Source organism: Hipposideros armiger, unplaced genomic scaffold (assembly GCF_001890085.2).
Source record: "Hipposideros armiger isolate ML-2016 unplaced genomic scaffold, ASM189008v1 scaffold_18, whole genome shotgun sequence".
In the NCBI taxonomy this organism is placed as follows: Eukaryota; Metazoa; Chordata; class Mammalia; order Chiroptera; family Hipposideridae; genus Hipposideros; species Hipposideros armiger.
Genome location: NW_017731368.1, coordinates 406,869 through 421,202, shown reverse-complemented (window position 1 = coordinate 421,202; position 14,334 = coordinate 406,869). Strand labels below are relative to the sequence as shown.

Sequence of the window (14,334 nt, the reverse complement as noted above, 5' to 3'; positions counted from 1 at the left end):
TTCGGAGCTGCTCAGAAACCCACGAGTTCCAGCCCAGCTGCCCTGCAGCTTCCACGGGGACCCCAGGGGACATCAATACCTGCCCAGCTCACCTCGCAAACGGGATTAAAACAAACAGATGGACAAGGAGTAGTTACAATGACAGCGGCAGCAACTGCCAGGTTGAACCTTCTCAGGCTCTCCTTAGCATCACCTCAAAAGCCCCCAGTCCCCCTGGACCCCCATGTCCCTTCTGAGAGAAGTGCTGTCACTCTCTCTGTTTCACAGCCGAGGAATCAACTGAGTTCAGTGAGATTGAGGGAAAGTCCCCAGAACCAAGTGCGCAGCCCTCAGTCCAGACTTGAGGGAAGGCTGGGGCAAAACCAGGGTGTGGGGCTGCTGCCCCAGAGTGACTGTTGGGGTGAGTGGCCCCTTGGGCAGCCGGCTGTGTGGCTGGTCTAAGCTGGGGATGGGGCCCCACACCTCACAGTCATGGGGTGGGGAGGACACATTCGCCACGAGAAGCAACCGAATTTCTGGCAAAGCTTGAACCTGCTTTATATTGAAACTGGTCTAACAGGTTGGTGTGAAAGGGCTGCCCAGGCCTGCACAGGCTCCACTTCTCCTGGAGGAAGAGGGCCTCTGGGAGGTCCCCAGAATCGTCCTGCCTTCTTTCAGGCCTATGTCAGGCCCCTTGCCCCTCCACTGCTCTGTGGGTGGCTGCGCAGGGTTGAAGGGTTCCCCTCTGAGAGTGGAGCCGGCCTGGCCATGCCCCCAGCCCCATTCAGACCTGTGTTCATCCTTAGCCTAGCAAGATTTGCTCAGCTGGCAGCTGAAAAGCCGGACCCAGGTGCAGGGGCCCCGATGATCCAGGGGGTGTTAGGACACTCAGTGATCAGGGATGAAGTGTCCCAGCAAGATCTCTTCTCACTGACAAGAGAAACCTGGATGACCTAGTGGACTCTCCGTCCCCAAAGTTGTTCTGGAGGGGTGTTGTGAACCCAGGGAGGCATACCACACAGGATCAATCTCCAAACCCACCTCCCCATGGCCTGGCAGAATCCTTCAGGGCCCAGCCCTCAGCCCCTGCCCCCTCCTCCAGAAAGCCCTCCTGAATTGCCCCACCCCTTTTTGCATGCCCTCAGCACCTTGTGGGAGCCAGGGCTTTAGCTTGCTAACCCCTGGGAGGCAGAGCGGAGCAGTAGGTACACAAACAAGCTCTGGAGTCAGAGTTTGAACCCTGGCTCTGCCCCTCAAAAGCTGTGTGACCCTGAAAAAGCCACTACCTCTCTCCGAGTCTTACCTCTTCAGCTGCAAATGGGAACAACCTCTGCTGGTGTGCAAGGCTTCGGTGAGAACGCAGTGGAGCATGAACTCCCGCCCAGATCGCCAAGCTGCAGCCCTTGCCTCCTCCCACTCCCACCTCACCTTACCTTGCCGTATCTCATACCTCTCAATCTCCTCTGGCCTCCTGCTCCCAGGCCCTTGTGGGGCCATCCTCACCCAGCTGACAGGTCCTCCCCTTAGAAATGAGCATCAGATCAGAGCATATTCCTGCTAAACTCTGAAGAGGCGCTCCACCATCCCATGTGCCTCCTCTGCCCTGGGCAGCCATTCCAGACGCTTAGCTTGTATCAGACCAGGTTTGTCCCTGCCTCAGGGCCATTGGCACTGGTGGTTCCTGCCACTTGGAATGTCCTTACCCTATGTTGTGGGCATAGCCAGCTCCTGCTCTTTGCTCGGGTGTCCAGGCTCAGTGCCACCCTGCTCCCTGACCCTCTCCTCTGTAGCAGTGCCCCCACACTCAACACCACTCTCTGCTCTGCTCTCTGCTTTGCTTTATTCACTCTCAAAACTTTTCCTGAGTACCCATTTGTTCACTTGTTTATTGTCTCTTGTCCACCAGCCCATGAGCCCCCCAAGGATGGGCATCATGTCCATCTTCTTCCCTGCTGTGCCCCCAGGGCCTGGATAAAGTCTGGCCCAGTTCATACCCAAGAAGCACATGAGCTGGGAAAGGACTTAATCGGAAAAGGGTGACCACCAGCTATTATTTGTATGTTGTGCAGGGCTGTGCACCCACCGGACGGCTCCTCCCTCTCCCTGGCCAGTGCTGGCAGAGTGTGCCCCTCTTACTAGCCCAGGACCACCCAGGGGTGATCGCATTGGCCAGAGGATTGTCAGCATCTGTCAGGCTGGGCCTCTCTCTTGGGTCTGGGACTCAATGACACTACCTCCACTGTTTCTGTTCTAGGCAGGCATCACTCACTTCCCCAATGGGGAAACGTGAAAATAAGATTGAAGCAGAAAAGTACCGTGGTTAGAAGTAGCTGGCAGCCCATCCCCAGGCAAGAGAGGAACCCTGGCTTGAGCTGAGTCAAGGGCGAGGAGGATAGGACCTCCGCTGGCTCCAGAGACCTTAGCAGGCAGAGACTCAGGGGCATAAAACCAGCATCCAAGAGCAACTTGCCTGACAGCTGCCACCCCAGCTGCTGTCCTCGCCATTTCATGCAGCAGTCCAGGGGCAGATGGGCATTTGGGACCCCTCAGGGCTAGCTCTACTCTGTGCCTCACTTCCTCAGCCAGTCCCTTTCTCCTCTGGGCCTCAGTTTCCTCATCTGTGGAGTATAGGTAATATTTAGAGCTACTCCCAGGGTCGTGGTGAGCACTACATGAGGCACAAAGCCCTTGTCCATTGCCAGCACCTAGTGGGGACCCTGAGACATCACCCCTCTGTGGACAATGAACTTCCTGGCTTCCTCTGGCCAAAGCAGCTTTCTGTCCAGACTACGGCACCAGGTGGGGAACAGCCTGACGTTGGCCCCTCCATGTCCTTTACCCGCCCACTGGGTGACTCATAACTGGGGGCGGAACAGACAGAGGGGTCACCTCAGGCATTTTGGGAATCACAAAGGGGTAAGATCCAGGCTGAAGCAATGAGGAGCGGCAGACATCCCTGGCAGGGCCATTGTCACCTGAAGGGGGCATGCTGTTGGGGCCTGTAGCCAACAACAGAAAAGGCACCAGCTGAACATCTGGGTCTGGGCACCACTCCCAGTAAAGCCAGTCCTCACCCGCCTCCTGCTCATTCTCACCCAATATCAGCTCCCAAAGTCCGGGGCCTCCACAGTTCTTGCTTTTTATCCTTTCCTGCCTCCTCCTCGTCATCAACATGTCACTTCTCACAACTTCTCCCTCTCAATCTGCCAGCATTGGCCTCTTCTAATCTGCAACTTCTAATCGTCTAAAGGCTAAGAAAACGGGAAGGTTAGAACTATTTCTAAAGTAAGGGTTAGAAGACTATGAACAAGGTTCAGAGGAGCTTTCCTGTGAGGCATTCAAGTAAAGGCGCAGGAAATTTCAGGACATAGTGGGATTCCAGGTGCAGAAGTGTTCCCAAGTCAGACCATCAAACAAGGGAGAGTGTTTTCATTTTAATTGCTCTTCACCTACTTTTGGTTTGTAGGACTCTGAGAGGAGAGGGTCCCCCAACCCCAACCAGCCTGGGCCAGAGCCCCACCAGCCCCACCCCAGGCCAGACCCTGCCAGCTTACTCGCTACCATCCCCAACTCAATGTTCTGCCCCACTGCACAGAATGACCCCTACCTAGGCCTCCATGTGGTTGGGAATATGAGCTTCCTAGTCATGCCCTGGTGCCTTGGCACTCCCTGTACCTTCTCCCTGGGATGGCTGGCCCTGACTTCTGACTGTTGGCCTCATCATCTCAGGAGATGCTGCCCCCAGGGATAGTCCACAGCACCTACTCCCTTAGAATTCTCCACGTTTAATCTTTACTTGGGATCTCCTGTTTACACATCTCTCAGGTCCGGTGCTCCCTTGCCACTACCCCCCACCTGGCAGTGGCCGAGGCAGTGACCCTGTAGGCAGCCCGACTGGCTTTCACCTCCTGCCTCCTATCTTCCAAGGGGAACAAGGGGAAATGAAAGGATAAAAGCTGTTCCCTGTCCCCTCCACTATGCCTCCCACTTCATGCAACCCTGGGGAGGGCTGTACCTCTCTCATCACTCTCCTGGGCAGGGCCTGTTCAGCCGCATCAGGTCCCTGGGCCTCAGCTGCCCCAGATGTAAAGTGATAACAAAATGATAATAAGATAAAAGGGGCAAACTGTGTACAGAACTCAAAAGAGGTCCCACTCAGGGCTCCACAAATGAAAAGTACAATTTTATTGTCATTACAGGAAAATTGGTAGAAGAAATAAAACTACCAAACTGGTTTTTTTTGGTTATAATAATTATTTTATAAAATCTTATCAGATATGTATTTCTTTCTCTCTCTCATGGCAGGAACCTCCCTGGGCAGGAGGCAGACCCAGCAGAGCGGAGCGGCAGCCCTTCCTGGCCTGGCACGTGCACTCATGCAGGGCTGTGTCCTAGCAAGACCAGCTCTGCGCAGACAGAGCTCTGCCCTGCCAGCGGGTGAACGGCAGGCTCTGATGGGTCCCCAAGCGGTAGCTCCATTTTCTTGTCCATTCAATCACCCTTTCAAAATGGGGCTGGGGGCAGAAGCGGGTGGACACATTCACAGGTTTGTGGGGTCAGCTCCAGGACATCCACAATCACCTTGGGTCCAGCAACCCGTCTCAGGATGGGGGCTCTCCACAGGGAAGAACTAGAGAAGCTGGGGCAGACCTGGGGTCTCTGTAGCACTTAGGGCTCAGGGCAGAGAGGTGGGGTTGACTCACCCTGAGACCAACCAAGGAGAATAAATAAATAAATAAATAGTGTCTAACTGTGCAGTCCGCAGCCTGGCCTGCTCCCCCACCAGGGCACTGGAACTGTCAACCTTAGTTCCTCTGGCCACCATCCTCCCTGAGAAAGGCGGCTGGAAGGAGGAGGCATGCCCCACCCTGCGAACTGAGGAGCCAGGGCGGGCAAAGTCTGCACAGTTCAGGAAGACACGGCAGGCGAGCGGGGGCCTGGGCCCAGCCCACGGGGTGAGATGAGGTCTTGCTTGTCTCCCTCTCTTCTGACACATGGCTCCCCACCATGGAGCCACATGGGAGCTGGGGGTGCGACCTCCAAGTTGTGTGACACTTGACCCTATCCTTCATGCCTAGCCTTGCTCCTGCTGACTCTTCCTGGTCCAGCTAACGTGGGCAGCAGGATGACTGGAGGAGAAACAGTGAGAGCCCAAGTCCAGCTGGGGCTGCTGTCCCCTCCAGGGGATGGCTGGGTGAGGCAGGGAGGGTGCTTGGCTGGGTCAGAGCTGGAAGGGGTACTGTCGGAGGTAGTCGGCCATGCGCCGGGGCAGTGGCAGGCAGTCCACGTCGGCCACCAGACGGTTGATGACCAGGCGGCACAGGTGCTGTAGGCTGCGGGCACTGTTCCTGCGTACAAAGGGCTGCACCAGTCTCAGGTGCACAGCAGTGGCCGCAGGAGTGGGCAGTGCTGGGTCACCAGGCACGTCTTCCTTAGGGATAGGCAGGGCTGGAGTGGGTGCAGGGTCAGGGTTGTCGTTTCGGGTGTCAGCACAGGAGGCCACATAGTGCTGCACAAGACTGACCACATCTGGGAAAGCCAGGATGCGTGGTCTGGATAGGCAGTTGGAGTCCAGGCGGAAGCTGGAGTCGGCGTACTCAATGCGCACGTTGGTGGGACCTCGGGTGGTTTTGACCGACAGTGTGAACAGGTAGCTGGGGTGAGTGCTATCACGTACGAGGAATGTACCCTCTGGCATCTTCTGCAGGTGTTGCCGGGCCTCGCTGGCCGTAATGGAACCCCAATACCAGCCTAGGCAAGTGAAGAGGGGGGTGAGAGACTGGTCACAGTGGAAATTAGCTGGGGGCACCAACCCAGGGCAGGGGACGGCTCTGCCTCCCGCTTCATGCTTCCTGGGGAGGGCTGTACCTCCCTCATCAGACTCCCCAGGGCAGGGCCATGACTCTCAAATCAGATTTAACAGGCAGGGCTAAGCTTCCCCCTTCGGACTGCCTAGGACAAGGCCCTCCTCCTTAGACTCACCAGATTCCCGAAGGTAAGAGAAAGTCTTGGCTATGCACAGTAGATCCTCCTCTGGGTCCAGCACCTTGGGCTCATTCTCTGGCTGGGCCGGGGTCTCCTCTGTCACCTCCTCCAGGAAGGCCCCGGCAGGTAAAGGCTGCATAGCTGGCTCAGGCAGCTCCAGGGGCTGGGCCCACAGGGGCCGCTGCCTGATCTGCTCCACAGCCAGCAAAGGACAAGGTCTAGAAGGGAGTGGATTGGCAGTGAGTGGAGGCCCTGTGTTCTCCCCATTTCCAGAGATCCCCTACGCCCCAGGCTGTCTACATGACCTCTGGCCAGTCCATCTTACTATGAGCCTCAGCCTCCCCTCTGCTCACCCCTGGGCTCAATGAGTCCAGTACCCACCTCCCACTTGTCATCACAAAAGTCCCCTTGATTGCTTCCCCAACACGTGGGTTCTCTTTTGAAAGAGACTTCTCCACCCTCCTGCATTCATTAAACATTAGGTAATCTCTATTTTGCACCAACCAAAACCACAGATCATTCCCCATAGGCATTTCTAGCTCAGTGTCCGCACCACACTGAAAGAATCCAGTGCGCAGAAACCTCTCACACTGGTGCCCTCCTGGCTGAGGTGGGCTGTTAAATAGCATTGGTCTTGGCATGGGCCTGCGTGGGGTCCTCCAGAGAGGCCCAAGATTATGGTAGGAGGCCTGAGGTCACGTGCTACCTCCCCATGGACAGGAGTATGTACTGGAGGGACCTAGGTCCACACTCGGCAGGGCTTAAACAGGTCAGCCTCCCATCCTGCTCTCTGCTCCTCCCAGCTGAGGGTCTGGGGGGTGACAGCGGCCTCTCAAGGCAGTGGGAAGTCCCACCTCCCATAAACAGGGGCTCCTGCCAAAGGGCAGGGAACTCATCTCACATTCCAGTTCCCACTCTGGCAGGCCAGCCCTACCAGGCTCTATGATCTTAGGCAAACCTTGCTTGTCACTAGGACTGCTTCCTCACTCCCAGTGAGGGTCCTACCAGCCCAGATCACGAGGGCTTTGTCCACACCATATTCTCAGTTGGCTAGGGTTGGGTTGCTGAGCTGGCCCCAATGTGAGCAGTAGCTTCTCTCTCGGGCAACCCCACTCAGCATAGTCCTGGTTCCCAAGGAAGGGACTGCTGGTCATCCCTTACTCCTCACAAAATACATCCTTAGGCCTCAGCTCTGGGTCTGGTCCCCTGCTGGGTCTCAGGACACCAAGATTTAAAAAAAAAAAACAACCACTGGCCCAAGCCTCAAAGAGAACTTATAACCCAGTCATAAAAGCAAAGGGTGTCACGGGAAAGTCAGGGTCTCCCTGCTCCTGAACCAAGTCTGCCAGGCCAAAGGAAGGAATAGGGGGAAAGGCACTCCAGGCAGAGATGACAGCATGGGTTCAGTGCCTGGTATTGCTCATGAGGCAGGAAGAGATGGGCACAGGATCTGGCAGCAGGAGCCAGACCTGACAGTAAAGGTGAGAGGTGACCTGCAGAAGATTTTAACAAATCAGGGCCAAGGACCACTCATGAGTAGAAGGGGCCACAAGACCTTGGCACACCACCGCCTGCTTCATACTCTTCCACACACACCCTGGCTGCACTATGGGGGCTCTGGGGTCCCACTCAGGCGGCTGGAGGCTGAGTTCCAAGGAAATGGCTGGGTGGTCTGCCTGCTGGGCCTCAGAGCTCCGCTCAGGTTTAGAAATCTGCCAGCATGTTAGGCGGCTAGCCGGTCAGGCTGGAGCCTCTGGGGGTGGCCATGTCCAGACAACTTAGCAGGGCACATGTGGGTGTGGACACCTCTAAGGCTGATATGGTGTCTGGGTGCATGAATGGTTGTGTTGGTTTTCACAAGCTCCTGGTGAGTGACTATCTGGGGAGGGGCGTGTCTGTGGCTGTGTCATCCATGGCGGGGGTGGTGCGCTCCAGGTGTGGGTGGCCTGTACATGTGTGTGCCTGCTGTGAAGTCTTAGCCTGTGAGTCCTGCCTGGGGACACATGCCAGTGGAGCAAACTCAGCCCTGAGGGGAGACCCCTCAGCAAAACTGGCAGCAAACCTAGAGTTGGGAACCCCTGTCCCTACCCCAGGAGGGCACCAGCTAGTCTGTGGCTGTGTGTGTGTGTAGGTCTTAAAATCTTGCTCACTAACATACAACACTGGCCCTGAGGTTCAGCTAGAGCAAAGTGAAAGAGAGTGTAGGACCCAAGAGTTGGGGCGAGGTGGGGGTGTGTGTGTGTCCGGGGATGAAGGCAGTGGGGGGTGGTGGTGAGGTGTTCAGGAGTCCCAGAATTCAGAGTGGAGGAAGGCAGATGCTGGAGACAATCAGAAGTATAGGAGTAGTTTTCCTGACACCTCCAGGCAGGTCTCCATCCTGAAAACAGGACTGCTCAGAGCAAAGGGCAAGGGGCACTTCAGTCTTGCCCCACCTTCGCTCCCTAACTTGGTACCGCCCAGTTCTGATAACAGCAGTCCTTGGGCCACCCAGCTCTCCCTGGGGCTTTCTGAGCTGTGAGCTCAGTCTGGAGAGCACCAGGCCCTTTGGTGGAAGGGGGAGCTGAAACTCTCCACAGAGGGAATGTGACAAGAATGCACAGCTGAGCCCAAGCCTCTGTCTTATCAGTAGCCTTGCGAGTCTCTGGGAAACTTGGAGAAGGGAGGCAGGATCTCAGACTGGGCTGAGAGGAGGGGGTGAGGCAATTGTCAGGGTGCCCCAGGCAGAACCAGGCTCTGTAAAGAGCTGCTGGTCGGCAGATGCCAGCCTGAGGAGAGGCAAGGATCTCAGGCCGGTTCCCAAGAAGAGCCTAATTGTTAGCCCAGGGCAGGAGAGGGGGTGATGGAATAGAGAGAGGCAGGGGCTGGCTCAAGGTCACCAGTCGGCAGGCGAGGGTAGAGCGCTCTGGCCCAGCAGGGGGTCTGGGCAGGTGAGTCACGTTTTGGAGGACGCACTGCCTTTGGGGTCTACCTGCTCCAGCCAGAACCCAGGCTTGGCTCACCCTATGCTCCTCCCGTGGCCAGCCGACCCCCAGTTTCCCTGCCCACAGTGAGAGTAGAGGTGGTGACGGCGTTGTCACCATTCCCTGTTGTCACTCCCGATGTCTTTCCGCGCGGTCATCTCCAACCCGTCAAACCCTCCCAATACCGGGCGGCTAGCACGAGACTGGTACTCTCCCGTGTCCCGCGCGTGGAGGCTGGGCTGGGGCTGACAGCCGCTCTTACCCCTGAACGCAGAGGACCATGTCCCGGCAGCAGCGGCGGCAGCTCTGGAGCTGGGGCTCAGCCGGACGGCGGCTACTGAAGGCAGCCAGTGGGCGCAGACCTCGCTTGCAGGGCAGGCAACCAGGGCGCACAGACAGCGGTCAGGGACTGAGAGGCGGCGGCGCCTGCCGACCGGGAGGGCGCGGGGGGCGGGACAGGACGGCGAGGCGGGGCAAGGCTCCTAATCTTTTGTCCTCTGTGTCCCAGCCCTTCCCGGAAGCGACGACTTCCTAGAACCGCCGGCTGTGCAGCCAGGCCGCGGAGGGGCGCGGACGGGGGCATCGACTCCTGCTTCTGGGGCCGTGGGCCTCTAAAGGAAACACCTTTGACAGATTTCCAAGAACTTTCCAGGAAAATGGGGCGGGGACCTGCACGCTGACCAATTGCAGCGTAGGAGGCGGAGCCGAGTGGCCTGGACGGGCCAATTGCAGGGTAGGGACCCGCGGATGACGTGACCCAGCGGCGTTAAGCGTGACCTAAAACAAGAGTAGGGAAAGACCCGGTTTGGAGAAGGCCAGGGAGGGGCTGGGGCTCTACATAGTCCTTACGTTTTTTGGGCGCTCCACCTCGTTGGGGACAGGCCCTCTTATTTCTTTGTAGAACCGATGACAGCACGGGGGCGGGGTCACGGGCCTCCAAGGTGGTCTGTCTTGTTATGCAAGCACCCCCTATGGGCCGCACTCGGATCCCTGAACTCTGTGTGGGGTGATGCGGAGATGGATGGCATGAGTGGGGTTTGGAGAGGGGCTTGAGGGGATGGTAGGGGTGCAGAGGGAGGCCCCAGATTCGAGCGGGTACACAGGGTCAAGCCTGTGGCCACCAGACCCAAAAGGATCCAATAGAGAACGTTTTCTCTGAAAGAGTTGGGGGAAAAGGCACACATCCCAACCTTGTGCACCAGGCAGGGCCATCCAGTCTCGGCCCACGCTGGCCTCTGGCCTGCGCACCAATCATGGAAGAAGTGACTACTGACTTGGGGAGGCAGGCAGGAACTGTCAACCCCCAGATGACCCCACAGGACTTTTCACTTGTGTCTCTGGATTGGTGGGCCTCCCAAAAAATGCAGGAGTGAGACCTGGAGCTTCAAACGTTCAGAGTTAAACTGAGGTAGGGTGATAAAGGTAGAGAGATGTGGCAGTGACATCTGCTTCCATACACATGGAGCACTTGCAACGTTTGATTTTCAACAGCTGGTATTGCCCCCATTATTATGCAGACCAGAAGACTGAGGCCCAGAGAACAAAATGCCTTGCTAGGAAATAACAGAGCCTGAGTTTGACTCCAACTCTGAATCATAAGCTCACACTCCTATCCGAGACCCTCTCCACCTTTTCCCAGTTCATTGGACTCACCAACGAGCATCTTGAAAGAACACAGGGGTTGTGCACACCTCCTCCAAGACCTTGGGCCAGAAGGAGGGGAAGAGAATTGGAGAAGTGGCAGGGTCCACTCCTCTCCCACTGCCCAGTGTATACTCCTAGGTTCCTCAGAAAGGTGAGCTCAGGTCCCCTGGCAGGGGTGATAGACTCCTGGTACTGTGCAGAGGCCTGAATGATAGCATCCAGGCTTTCCCCAGGGCAGACATGGCCAAGTTTGCTCTGCCTGGGAGGGGGCGGAAAACAGGGACTCCAAAAGCAAAACCCTGTGAAATAGGAAAAAATAATTGGTTAAGACGAGAAATGACTTCAGGGGACCCACTTCTCTGTAAATTTCCTGAAAGGAAGTTGAGGTTCAGTATAGCCTTGCAAGCTCCACATGATTAGGCCAGAAGCTGGTTTCTTGGGAGGGGGGCAGGTATGGAGACCTCATTACCCATTTGATCGTTGGGGCACCTGGAGAGCCCAGCATGGGACCCTGGATAAGGTGCTGTCTCTCCAATAGGAACTGCCTACTGTCCCATTACTATAAAGACAAAAGGGCTTCACAGCTGCTGAGCAGCAGAGCTAGAATTTGCTATGACTTGAGGGCCTCTCTGGGGCCAAATCCCAAGCTCTTTACTCCAAGACTCTACCCCTCCCCTCTAACTGTAACTACTTTACTGAGTGCTTACTGTGTGCCAGGAGCTGTCAGCAATCTCCAGCCTCATTTCATTGTCTAACTACTACATATTATCCCTTCTTTACAGATGAGGAAACTGAGGCACAGAGAAGTTACAGTGTACCCTAGATCTCCCAATTGGCAGGTGGTGAGTTGGGGCTTGATGCCCGGGGCCCTAAACTCTCCCCCACTTCCTCTCTATGTGCCTGTGACATGCCAACTCCCAGGCATCTTTCAGGATCCAGCTGAAAGCTTCTCGGTGAAGCTTCCCTCAGACCACCATGGGTGTCCCCTTGAAACTATCCCCTACAGAAGTCAGTGATTGTGCAGTTCTGTGTATAAACTAAAGGGCCCCAAGGATTTTGCCCTCTAACCACCCTTTGTGAATTTGACAGCGCTATGCAACTCAGCTAGTGCTGGGAACAGTGGTATGCCCCCGTTTTGCCCTACATGCCTGCTTACCCCAGGTGTTGTGGGTTCCTCTGGCCATCTCATGATCACCTCCCCTGCTCTCGCAGCTTCCCAAGCACCCACTGACTGCTGATGCCACACTGCCACCCAGTGGCAATTCTTCTCCTGGTTTTACTTGCTAAAGCCACAGATTGTCCCAGGGTAACCCTCCCCTGCATGGCAGGGATGGCCCTAGCTGCAGAATCTGCACCTCCTCACCCAGAACAGTTATAAAATGGGCCACAACAATACACAGCAGTGCCTTCCTCCAAGTCTGGCTCATTTGGTTTCTATATTCTCACCATGTGCAGCCTCTCCTCTCTCGGAAGGACAGTCCACACATGTAGATATGTATGTATGTATGTATGTATGTGTGTGGAGGGGTATTCAGCTTCCCCAGGCACTTGCTAGACCTCCTGGTCACTGTAATCTATTCCAAAGGCCTTAGCCCCATCCCCTGGACATACAGCTATCACGAGGGCTGTGTGGCAGAGGCTGCCACCATGAACCCACCCCTGCCCCAGCCCAGCCATCCCAAATACTGAATCCTCCCATCAGCGTGCACTTGGACATGGCAGATAGCTGCTGGAACATGAGTAGTGGGGGGAAACCAAGCGTTCTGACTCTGCTGGATTAAGTGAACGGTTGCAAAACATCTGTCTATGTTGAAACCATGTGGGGAATGTATGTGCTTAAGTAAGCACTGGCATGGTTATGGAGACTGCAAAGGGAAAGGCATTGCCATTGCTGACTTTTTACATTTCTGTATAGTTCAAACTTATTATAATAAGGAATTTTACTTACGCAATTAAAATTTAATAAAAGACACCAGTTTGAAACACACAATTATAAAACTTTTAGAACAATTGTAATCTAACTCCATTTTTAGAAAATAAGTTATCTCAGAGAATGCACGGAGAGGCCCTTGGCTGGGACAAGGAGCCAGCCTCCACCCTCAGCTGCCTAGCCCTCTGCTTATAAATGGGACTCTGCTTGCTCAGCCATGGGTTCACCAGGCCCAAACCAGTTGCCTCTAGAAGGAGAATCCTTCTTCAGCTTCCAAGCATTGGAAGCTTCTGGATCTCAGGGCTTTCTCCAAAGCCCTGAGATCTTGAATGAGATTTTCAGTTGGGGCTTAGGGACAGAGGTCCTGGGTCCAGCTAGGCAAAATGTGTGTGAGTGTGTGTTGTGTGCTTGTGCATGTTGGTGTATCTCTGTGTGTGTATATATACAAATGGGTAAATGTATGTGCATATGTGAACTCTGTGAGAATGTTTGTACATGTGGATGTGGGAGGGGTGCAGGGAGGCATACAAAAGGAAGGTATAGTTTGAGGGTGACAACTGGGCCCTGGAATTGTTCTTTGGAGTTGGGATGGGGGCTCTGCTATGATAGCTGCTAACCTCGGGCAGGTTGTTTGACCTCCTAGGGTTTCTCTGTTTTGTGTGTCTTGTCATGTAGGCTACATGGGATGGATACACCCTTCCCTCTTCCAGTCTCAGTGAGGTCATGAGGTGCCCAGGTAGAGCACCCAGTCAGCATCTGATATGAATGAAGGGTTAAGTAGATCAGTTGAGGCTGTCATCAGGGCCTCCTGTTTCACTGAACCCTGCTACTTTGAAGGTCGTCTTAAGGAAACAGGGTAGAGACCCCTCCCCTCCATCCAATTCAATGCCTGCACACAGAGGGTACCCGCTTTCCAGGAGCTGCTACTCTGAAGAGCCTGTACCTGCAGCCCAAGCGTCTACGTGCGTATGTATGTTGGGGCATGGGGGTCATTTGTCCCTAATCCCGAAGCCAGGAGAAGAACGGCTGAGTCACCTATGAGTGGGATGGAGGCTCCGGTGCTTGCAGTCCTGAACGTGGCCTGTAGATGGCAGCAGAGGCACGCGCAGCAATCCTGCCCCAAGTCGCACCTGCCTTGTCCAAGTGCGCCACCAAGTTCAGGACCCTTAGCCTCGGAGTTGGGGGTGGGGTGGTCGGGAAGTGCAGGAGTAGTGCAGATTTGTCCAAGGAAACAGCAACACACCTTGCGACTCTAGACAAGTTGTTTCCTTTCAGGGGACCTCCGTTTCCTCACTTGTGAAATAACTTGTTTAAACAGCTTGTGATGGGAAACTGGCTCAAAATAAGTAAGGTAGTCTTAGATCAGTTCAGAATAGACCTAAATGTGGGAGGGAAAAACCACAAAGCTAATAGAGAACATCTGTCACTGGGAATGGGAGGAGAAAACTTTTTAAACACAACCAAACTATAAGGTGAGAAGTTGATGGATCTGATCAAATGGACATTTAGGATTTTTGATCTGAGGATGCTATATATCCCAAGGGAAAAAATAAGCCAAGGATATGAGCAGGAGATGCACAGAGGGCAGAGACGCCAAGTGCTGGAGAGTCGCTCAGAACCACCAGGGACTAGGAAGATGCGAATCACAACGAAATGCCGTTTCATTACACATGTTGGCAAAAATTAAGATTTTAGGTAGGCTGGCGGCTGGTCACCACTAAGAAAGTCTCAAGCTTTACAATCCTTACTGGAAGGCCCGCCTGGCAGCCTGCAGAGAAAATACCCGATTCAAATGGCTACCTGATGCTCTTAGAGAAACAAGACTTCCTGAGCTGT

The 14,334-nt window shown here is 55.0% G+C and overlaps 1 protein-coding gene and 1 long non-coding RNA gene across 2 annotated transcripts in view; both read right to left on the bottom strand.

Annotated features, from left to right (window-relative positions):
* Nucleotides 1–1,318, bottom strand: part of LOC109375654 (uncharacterized) — a 6,933-nt gene extending 5,615 nt beyond the window's left edge. Inside the window, exon 1 of the long non-coding RNA XR_002122611.1 lies at nucleotides 1,283–1,318. This is a non-coding gene — a long non-coding RNA (uncharacterized LOC109375654). The remainder of the gene's footprint in view (nucleotides 1–1,282) is intronic.
* A 2,897-nt stretch (nucleotides 1,319–4,215) lies between these two features.
* Nucleotides 4,216–9,545, bottom strand: CISH (cytokine inducible SH2 containing protein). The gene is made up of 3 exons (XM_019630648.1): nucleotides 9,187–9,545; nucleotides 5,962–6,182; nucleotides 4,216–5,730 (listed from the first exon to the last, which is right to left on the bottom strand). Exons 1-3 carry the CDS (start codon nucleotides 9,204–9,206, stop codon nucleotides 5,201–5,203), a joined length of 771 nt encoding a protein of 256 aa, XP_019486193.1. The 5' UTR covers nucleotides 9,207–9,545; the 3' UTR covers nucleotides 4,216–5,200.
* Between the last annotated feature and the right edge of the window lie 4,789 nt (nucleotides 9,546–14,334).